General features: G+C 44.2%; 1 protein-coding gene across 2 annotated transcripts in view; it reads left to right on the top strand.

Annotated features, from left to right (window-relative positions):
* Positions 1-6,260, top strand: part of akt1 (v-akt murine thymoma viral oncogene homolog 1) — a 31,305-nt gene extending 25,045 nt beyond the window's left edge. For both annotated transcript variants that reach the window (XM_076748596.1, XM_076748595.1), the window contains 5 exons: positions 16-144; positions 3,028-3,242; positions 3,367-3,454; positions 3,688-3,790; positions 4,643-6,260. In XM_076748596.1, coding sequence (XP_076604711.1) covers positions 16-144; positions 3,028-3,242; positions 3,367-3,454; positions 3,688-3,790; positions 4,643-4,722 — 615 coding nt within the window. In that variant the 3' untranslated portion in view covers positions 4,723-6,260. The remainder of the gene's footprint in view (positions 1-15; positions 145-3,027; positions 3,243-3,366; positions 3,455-3,687; positions 3,791-4,642) is intronic.
* Positions 6,261-10,637: the final 4,377 nt, after the last annotated feature.

The raw sequence follows: 10,637 nt of genomic DNA on the forward strand, positions 1-10,637 counted from the left end.
TCTGTTCCCCCTCAGCTGGAAAACCTCATGCTGGACAAAGATGGACACATAAAGATCACAGATTTTGGCCTTTGCAAGGAGGGGATCAAAGATGGCGCCACCATGAAAACATTCTGTGGGACACCAGAGTACCTAGCACCTGAGGTAACCACTACATTGTCAGTCAGCTTCATGTAGGACCGTACAGATGGGTGACTAATGAAAGGAGAGAGTTCAGAGCTTTCATGGCTGTAATGTCACTTAATAAACAAAAACAGAGGGAGATCATTTTGATTTGATAAAGCATAAACCATGTCAAGCCCAAAAATGAATGTTAGTATTATCATGTGTGACATGAGTAGATTCCATCAAAAATGCCAGTGTTGTTGGACATCAGTGGATGAGAAGCATGTGGAAGAAAGGGCAGCTGTCCCAAAATGCCTTTCTAATCTTCAGCTGAAGTCTGTGAGTTAATGAGTGCGCCGTGTGCTCAGGGCAGGGCAGCCTGCTCTCATATTTGCTGTATGGAAGGGGGTGTGGCTACTCCCTATTGCGTGCAGGTATGACAAGTGTGTGGGCCGTGTAACCCGATATGGCATTGTGATTGCCGGCAGTGTGTGCGTATGTGAGTAAGCACATGAGTGTTTGCGCTTGCCCCTCGCCTGTTGCCGTAAAAATGTTTTCCGGGAGAAGGGTGTCCATGTTGACACAGTTGCCGTATCGTTGTTTTTAGCCTCCATTTGGAATTTTCTGGTTGGGGCAGGAGGAGGGGTGATTGGCTGGCAGCGCCTCAGGAAACGTGAGCTTCCGCCACTGGGGGAAAAAAAAAAAAAGACCACATTGGCTACAGCTGTTGTGCGGCACCAGGGGAGCCACAGCCCCACTGCTGCCCTGGATGCTTCGCCTGACCTGGGCAGAGCCAGAGCCATCATGAGCATGCTAACTAACAGTGCTGCCTCAAAAGAACATGTACCTGTTTTTTTCAGTCAGACTAAACCTGCCTCTAACCATCAGCATCAGGCCATAAAGGCAAAGGGCTGGGCTGGGCTAGCATGTGAATCTTTATCTCCTCACACCTGGACAAACCTTAAAAAACTGCATTTCCTTTGCTTCCATCAACCTTTTTTTAAACATTCCTCAGAGTTGCCCACCTGTCCATCCTAAACTCTGTCTGGCCCACTTTGCTCGTCCACAGAGTGGCACAGTCTATGACAGCTCCAGCCTCAGCAGCGGAGAGCAGGGAGACATCAGGGGGCGTTACCATGGCAACAGGGTCGCTGGCGAGCGTCTCTATGGAGTGCGGGCCAGGCAGTGTTACAGGTTGTTCTGCAGTAAACAATGACCTTGTTGTGTGTGCTGCACAGGAATGCTGTAACGTCTGGGAATATTCCACCCAGAGCAAGGGGGAGGGAGGGAGGGAGGGAGGGAGGGAGAGGGAGGAGAGACCCGAGACCCAATCTGCAAAAGCCTGACCAGTTTGTCTCTGGAGTAAGGAGTGGGACAAATTCACTTTGTCACTTTTATCAAGCAGTTAGACGAAGACAACCGTCATTGGCTGAGGGAATGAGCTTTTGGGGAACATCCACAAAGAAAACTGTGGACAGGTTTAATCCAGCTGCTGAAACTGATCAGGATTCACGAGTTCTGAAGATTAATGGCTGTCAGTGCTGAATTTTGTGAGGGGAAAAAAGTATACAGAGTAGGGCTCCAGAGCAGCAGCAAGTGTTTGTGCTTTTATCCGCGCTCTCCTCCCCTTCTCCTCCCCCTGTCTCTGCTCCTTTGGGGCAGTGTAACAGTATTAGTTTGGGGCTGAGGCCCAAGCAGCCAGGCAGGCAAGCAGGCAGGCAGTCCTGGTTACGTATATGAGGGATGAGCTTGGCTCCTGCGCTCCTGGCAGCTTCACAGCTGTGGCGCTCTTCTACATATATGGGGCAGCTGCGGGCCCAGCTGTCGCACGGTGTGAATCACACGACAGCAGCGCTGGAAATAGAGACGGCCCAGTAATCCTAGCCCCACACCGGCTTCACGTTACTCCCCCTGCCCTCCCAATCCTCCTCCTCGATGCTCACCACTCACCGCAACGCCAGGCAGAGTGCCCACAGACACACGCGCGGCTGCGTGCACGTGCACACACACGCAGTGGTTTTGTTCCTTTTACGGACACATTTGTCCATCTGTTTTCTAGGCCCCTCTCTCAGCCTGTGCACTGTTGTGTCCATATCTAATTCTATTAATCCGCCCACGTCTTTTTACCTAAGTGTCTATTCTTGGGTCTGAATTGCCTAGCATCACGCTGCTTGAGGTTTAAGAGAACAGACTGTTCTCATTGTCTTCATTTCACCTTCAACATCCGCCTGGCGAGGTAGAATCCAGTACATGTCCCCAGAGACCTTGGAACAACTCTGCTCAGCAGCACATTAGTCATGCAACAGGTTGCACTGTTTTGTAAGCACAGCACTGGAGGACTTCGTCTCATTAAGAGAAGTCATCCTATGGAAATTATAAAACGAAAATATTTCCCTCTCTGTGACTGGTTGAGTTCATTGAGCGGTTTGTTTGTGAGACTGGTCTGTGTTTGTTGCCACACATTTGCTTATTTAAGCGACCCACACCTCTGCTGCTTGTTGATCTGTGTGTGTGTTTGTGTATGTGTGGAAGGTTCTGTGCTGATTAAATATGCAGGGCTCCAGGGGAAACTCTATCCTTGCTCCTAATGTGAGATGTGAGTCAGTGTTGGCTGGGGCGGCCTCAAAAGTCCGGACCAGGGGGGAGAGCAGGTGATTTGGATGGGGGTGGGGTGATGGGGGCAATCCAGTTGCTTTAGGGTTTGTATATTCAGCCTAAAGCGCTGCCGTCTTCACAGCCCTCTGGTGTCCAAACACAATCTTATTGGTGGAACCCTAAACTGTACCTACAAAACAGTAGCGCCTAAACTTGTTCCTTAGTTGTACAGATATTCTGTGAAAGAGTTTGTTTAGCTATATTTTTTGCTATAAGACCACAGACCACATACCAGCAGCCGCATTAAATAAACCTTTAATCCTCAAGGTGCTAGAAGACAACGACTATGGCCGTGCCGTGGACTGGTGGGGTCTGGGTGTGGTGATGTACGAGATGATGTGCGGCAGACTGCCTTTCTACAACCAGGACCACGAGAAGCTGTTCGAGCTCATCCTCATGGAAGACATCCGCTTTCCCCGCACGCTCGGCCCCGAGGCTCGCTCGCTGCTCTCTGGCCTTCTCAAGAAAGACCCGATGCAGAGGTGCCGTGTCCTCCGCAAGCAGTGCATCTCTAAGTTGGAGCCATTAAATTGTTTATGGCTCAAAAAGCTTTTTGTTTTTCAGTAATAACACACCCTGATTTGTCCTTTTCTATTTGTCTTCCAGGTTAGGTGGAGGGCCTGATGATGCCAAGGAAATCATGCAACACAAGTTCTTCGCAGGAATTGAATGGCAAGATGTTTATGAGAAGAAGGTCTGTTTCTAAAATGTTCCTGTTGCCTTGTTTCCTCCTCTTTTTCTTGTGATTGTCACCACTGAAAGGACACCAAGCTCAGATAGACATCATTTGTTCCATCAGGGATCAGTACGGTTACATCACTTGAAACAGAAGCATCTAGAAACAATGTTTAGTGTCATCAGGAGGACAAGTGTTATCAAACGGATCGACAGTGCTGATGTGCGGATATGCTTGTGTGTCTCCAACAGCTGGTCCCGCCATTTAAGCCCCAAGTTACATCGGAGACGGACACACGATATTTTGACGAGGAGTTCACAGCACAGACCATCACTATTACGCCACCTGGACAAGGTAGCACCAAACCATACACACCCACACATACAGTACGCTTTGCTTATGTGGTGTAACACCTGTTCGCATCACCAGACTCCTTTTTGTGAAGCTTTATGGAGTTTGAATGTGACAGTAAGGCAGATGAGAGCTGTGCTAAGATGTGTTGTTTGTTAAGTATGAGGAAATTACAAAGCAGCAATTCAGCTTCACTGAATGAATTTATTGTGAAAACCTTAAAATGTACAGCGCTCTCTTGAGAGGAGTCTCTGCTCTCCTGGAGAGCAGTGTCATAGTCTCATGCCTCACAAAGTCATCAAATGTGAGTGAACGACAGCCAGGGTGTAAATGCAGAGATGACACAGCATAAGTGAAATATTGGATTAATAGATTGGCAGTAAATTGGATAATTGGCATTGGGTGACACTGACAAAATAAAATGAAGTTTTTGAAAGAATATGTTGATATCATGACGTGAAAAGCTTTCAAAGGATACAGATACGATCTACTCTCATATCACAGTGCATCATTGTGTCTCCCAGCTATTGAAATAATCAGAAATACATGTACTTCTAGGTGATATAGATAAAATCCTCTGTTACACTGATGTGTATGTAACTTTATATCCAATAGCCCAGTGTAATGCACATCAATACATACTGGAATGTGTTTTCTTACAACCCAGTAAATTAAATACCAGACAAATCAAGAAATTCCACGACATCGATGCAAAAATCAAACTAAAATCTAATTTAGCTGTAAAACATTCCTGGTCAGTGGGCTAATGATGCTATGGTAAAGTCTGATAGTAAACAAATGCATTTATTGTCATATCACCCACTCCCTAATTACTCCTTTGCCCTCCTTCCCCAGATGACAGTATGGAGTCATTCGACAGCGAGCGGAGACCCCACTTCCCCCAGTTCTCCTACTCTGCCAGTGGGACGGCCTAAACGACTCTCATACATTCCCCTGGTCCCACCATCTCCCCTCACCCCACCCGACTGCACTCTCAAACGAGCAGGGGCTGCGGCCCCTGTCCTCCCAGCATTGTCTGCAGATGCCGTTGGTGGATGTAACATTTACAGTCTGCAAGTTGTGTTTTCCAGGAAGGCGGAAGTTCAAGACAAAAGAAAGATAACTGTGGTTGTTCTGTGAGGCCTTTTGAAGACTGACCACGGAGAGAGAGTTAACACTACCCTGCATTTCCTGGTTGTTATGTTGTATACTGAGCAGGCATCCATACACCATAATGAATGCGGAAATGTAGTTATGTTATGCACAAATTAGGCCACTGGTGAATTTTGAAAAGGGCCATTTTGTATTGAAAATATACAACTGAATACCAATCAATCATTTAAAATAGACATAGGCATACTGTGGACCAAAAACATCATGTGAGCAGAGAGTGTGTTGTTTGTTGAGTGGGTAATAAATCCATGTTTTCCTCTCTAAGACTTCTGAACAATTCAAAATTCAGACTTCAAGACATTTTTGGCTTCAAACGTGAATGTACCGTATCAAATAAAGTTGATCTTTCTGCATACTTCCGTGTTGTAACACATGGCTGATTCGCCTAAGACTGAAATGCCATCCTCTGGAGAGGATTTTTATCACTTTTCTACGACCCTGATGCAAAACTGACACCCATCGCTCACGCTACGCCGCGATGAGTCTGATGTTCAGTTGTGCAGTACAGTCTGATGTGAGGAATGCCAAACATGCAAAGAATGCAGAGTGATTAATCATTAAGGTAGAAGCTGGCCCGCGATGAATTCCTCTTAACTGTTTGCACATCAGAGTCACTGAGAGACCCCCGGTTTCCTGTTCAAGACAATAAATGGCTCCTCCAGGTAACCCCCCTGAAGTAAGTGCTTCTAGTTCCCGATGCCTTCCTATCTTGATGCTGTGCTGCAGACATCTCCTGGTTTCCCTCTGATCAGGGTCAGTCAGTGCTGACCCATCAGAAACTCTTCTCTCCTCTGGGTTTTTCCTCCATGTACAGTACAGTATTGGGTGTTTTCCGCCCAGTGCATTCACTGCAGCCTCAATGAGGTCACTTTAACATAATACACTTCTTTAGGAATACTTTGCAAACTGGGCTTCAGGGGATAAACACACAAAGTCATCTTTGATTTGCTACTTGAGGGCACTTCTGTCCCTTCACGAGCTTCAGAGTTATTTATGAGACCAGCATTGACTAAAATGAGTTTTACTGTGCCAATGATATGCACTTTGCTGCCCCAAAATGATTGTATTTGGACTCTTATTTGTACTTTATGGTTGGTAAAGACTAAATTAGCTTCTTTTATAATGTAAATTCAAATGTTGTGGATTCAAATAAAACAAGAATTGCTTGTTTGAATGATTACTCCCCTTTTACAGACGGCTGAGGCTAAACTGAGACTCTTGGGAACTGAAACTCTTATTTCACAGTTTACTAAGAAGTTTCCCAAAAAAAAAAAAAAAAAAAAGGCGCTTCAGAATTTTTAAGATGACAGATAATCATTTTTCAAGAGTGCATCATACGTTATTGAATGTAATGGTTTTTATGATACTGTTTTCACTTCAATCGTTTGCAAACCTTTGTTCAGTTTTTGAATCTGATTGTTACCTATTCCTATGCACGCTCACCCTTTGCTGTCACCTTCTGAAAATAGGGAAATTCATTTTATACTTTTTATTTTTTATTTCAACTTTTTTGTACCTGCCCTCCCATATTCCTGAGACTGAGGACACCAGCTTTAGTAAACAAATAATATAAACTTTGTACACTGTTTTTACTTGTTTCTTTCAAATTGATGAAATAAAAGGTCTTAACAATAAGCTGTGCGGACTCCTCTTTTATTGTGAAATATTAAAACGCTGCCCTTGAAGGCAAACAAATGAACTTGAGAGCCCAGAACTCAAGAAATAATTAATCTCATATTTGGCCCAATAATCAATGTAGTGAAATATTAATTATTTTGTCCAGACATTCCTGCTGTTCAGTTACAGAATAACACTGCTGACGGAAGTTTTGAAGAAGGAAAATACAAGTTTATATCTTTTTTATATTCTTCATCTTCTTCCTTGTTTTGTCTCCTTGAATTCTTTAATGTGCACTTGTCACACAAGCTTCCTTCAGTTCAATGAAAATTTGCCACTTCAATGTAGATTTTATATGGATATATGATCTTTGAGTTCCTTTAAGTAGCATCAGGCTGTGTCTCTGTCTCCACTAAATAGTAGAAGATTTGTCAATAGGAGCAAGAGTTTGTTTATGTGAACCTCGCCGTGATCGCACCCTGCAGATAAAACATGGCTAAGTGTGCGAGACAAATGTCCCAGCGCTCAGCAGCGCTGACTGTGTCTTGGCCACATTCTCTGCCTCTGCAGGGCCGCTCAGGTCCACGTCTGGGGCTCTGCAGCTGGTCTGAGACGTTCGGGATGCTCCCCCCCAGGCCTTGGGCAGATGGTACAGTCTCTGGAGCAGATGTTGACAGCCAGGGCTCACAGTCTGTCTTTTGGCCAGCTGCAATACACAGCGCCACACTGCGAGACCGAGCCTTGGCCCAGTGTGGCGCTCACCTGACAACCATCCCTCACCTGACTCCAGCTGCACTGCCCAAAACACGCCGCAGAGCCAGGGCTGCAGCTCTGCCACAGACCTCCCCTGGGTGATGTAGTGTTGTGCTGTGTGGGGAATGTGTCACTCACACAGCCTGCAAGCCAGAGCTCCTCTCTTCTTTGTACTACAGACAAAAATGTTCCCTGTCATACAGTCAGTGGAGGTTTATATATAAGTATATGAGGATTTTGAGGCTTTTGGACATAAGAGATAATAACTTGTTTTCTACTTTCGACATAAGATACTATATCCATTCAACCAAGTTTATCCAGAGTATGTTTTTGATAAAACTATTCTACAAAAGTCTACTGTAACTTATTTTATCATTTACCACTGAAAATATAACAGAATAAATAAATCTTCTTAAATGTCCGTTAATGTCTCCGTGGCACGAGATCAGCTGCACAGAGACAGGCCCGGAGCCCGCTCGGTGTTTTGTTCGTGGACGCTTCAGCGGGACAGGATGCTGCCTCACACAGTGCTTGCACTAGCACTCTCCTTACTGACTGCGCTACCCTGCTGCTACTGCAGCAAAAGCATACAACCATAACAAAACACATTTAAAAAAACAGTAGGAGATAGTGGAAGCAAGAGGAGCACACAGGACAAGACAAAACATGAACCGCTGCCTGATCACAAACTCAAAAGCGTGGTGTCTTGCAGGTCCACATGTCAAAGTGTCACCGGTGGAAAACGTCGTGTGACAGAGGTCTGGGTTGTTAGAAGGTTGTTAGAAACAGGTTAAACCTGTTGACTACAAGTCCCTTCATAACAGTAAGAGCAGGGGTGAAGTGCTTAGTACTTCACTTAGTAGACGGAAAGTCTTCACAATGGTTCAGAATGCCACAGCTCCAATCTTCCTAAAACTACAAGATCTATATCACATAAATGTTAGCTTCCTACCAGTGGCTCCCCATCCAGGTCAGATCAGATTTGGAAGTGCTTCTGATGACTTACAGAATTGTAACTGAGCACGTCCCTTCATACCTGTCTGATCTCACTCTACCTTGTGTTCTACCCTGTTCTCTCAGAACACAGAGCTCTCTGTCTGTCCCCAGACTTAGAAAGAAGTCAGCGGGCTGCAGGGTCTTTTTCTATTGTAACCTCCCTGCTTGTATCAGACCTTCTTACTCTGCTGGGGCCTTTGAATCCAAACTTAAACCTCATCGTTTCACCTTCACTTCCAGCTGCTTATTCTTTGATTACTTGGGCTCTTGTACCTGTTGCCATTATTCTTCTGTTAGCTCGGGGTCAGGCTCAATGACTCAATAAGCCGAGTACTACAGTCCATGGTTGCCCTGCCAATGAGAATACAGTCAACTTTCTGAAAACCACTGCATCTCTTCATCCCTCTGTCTGTGTTCCATAAGCACAGCTGTGTGTGTTTCTCTTCCTCCCGCTCTCTCTCTTCTCTCTCTTTCTCCCTCATTTGCGCCTTCTTGTCCTCTCTGTTCACTCAGGCTTCTCTGTGCTGGACCATCGGCTGTACTGGGACCGCTCTTTCTCTCCCCTGACTAACAGCGCCTCATTCCAGATGTTTGTTTGGATCCAGATCTCCGTCCTCCAGGAGACCGAGCCTCTCCTCTCGTCTGTCTCTCTCTCTCTGTCCCTTGTAAATGTGCTGTCCTTCTCTCTCTTTCCCTCTGTGTCGGTTTCTTTTCTCCTATCTGTGTGAATGGTCTGTTTGGATCCATGTTCTTCATATACATTTAAGAGCCACCTATAATTTTGTCATCCTGAGCGTCGATATACTGCAAATTTGCAGTGTTGTTCTATTCTGTACACACCACATCTGTTGCATGGATGTCATCCCTGGAAAAAAGTGACTTAATTTTTCCATTTTATATTTAGAATAAACTGCACTCACTTTCTTCAGAGTGGCTCAGTGACATATTCATCAGTTATATTCTTGTCTGCATCGTGATAAATGTAGAATACATGTAATATGTGGGAAGATCATTTTAGCACATTGTAGAGATGCTCATCCTGCTGTCAATTTACTCAAGTGCTAGTCTGAAGTACAGTTTTGAGGTACTTCTACTTCACTTGAGTATTACCATTCTATGCTACTTTATACTTCTACTCCAGTACAGTTCCCAGGGCATAGTTGTATTTTCTTAATACATATAATCAACAAATAAAATCTGATGTAATATTATACATTAAGATCAAACTTCATTAATCCCTTGGTGAAATATATATAGTAAAAAATAAGCCATACCATTACCAGCGGCAGCATTCCAGTGATGTACATATTAATGCATCAATAAATTTAACTGAACAATACAATACACATTATTCTGAGAGGGGTCATACAGCACAATGACTACTCTTGGTACTTTCTGTATGTTTTAATGCTGACTCTTTTGTACTTTTACCTCAGTCAAATTTTGAATGCAGGACTTTCATTTGTAATTGAGTATTTTTACAGTTGTAATCCTACTTTTACTTAGGTAAAACATGTGAGTGCTTCCTCCACCACTGCTTACTTCCAGCACATTGAGAACATGTATATTGTTCTCAGTGCGTTGTATTAAGTCGAGGTGTATGACTGTAACCCTTCATCAGTGTGTGTTGACTGGGATAAATGAACGGTTTGACTGACTTTGTACCTAACACGAACACAGGCAGTCGTCTGTGACTTTGTGGCTTCATTGAAATTGCCCCCAACATTCTGAATTAATCCCAAGTGTTGAAAATCAATATGGTAAATTGGAACTAGAGCGCCATCTAGCGGATATTACTCATATGTAAAAAGTATTTTCTGTGGATTAATACTCCATATCCACACATCATCACCTCAGGTTTTGCTTGATTAGAATTGAGAGCGGATGTTTAGATAAACAAATATGGAAGATACTGCAAGTTGAATTCAACTTGGGCTGTGATATTTTCATAGAGAGATATTACTGATGTGCTCTACGCTTGTTTCAGCAGCATTAGTCTCTTCACTGGCAGTTTCAACTACTATTTTATCGCTTTGCCAAAGAAAACCAATCATTTTATTCCACTTTAAGATAATGATTTCCTTGCTATTGACCCACTCGACCGAGCCAGCTTGAAACACAGGATCAACGAAGTCCTATCGAGCAGCGATAATAGCCGAAGATCGTCTATAAAAAGATAATGATTTACCAGCTGTCTAAAATCTAGTCCGGTCTGCAAAAAGTTCTCTAATCCGGACGCCTGAGCACTACGTCTGCATTTTTTTTCCCCCAAGCAACGACACAAATTCTTACTGGGGCCCATGCAAACCAG

The sequence above is a fragment of the Chaetodon auriga genome, chromosome 14 (genome assembly GCF_051107435.1).
Source record: "Chaetodon auriga isolate fChaAug3 chromosome 14, fChaAug3.hap1, whole genome shotgun sequence".
Taxonomy (NCBI): Eukaryota; Metazoa; Chordata; class Actinopteri; order Chaetodontiformes; family Chaetodontidae; genus Chaetodon; species Chaetodon auriga.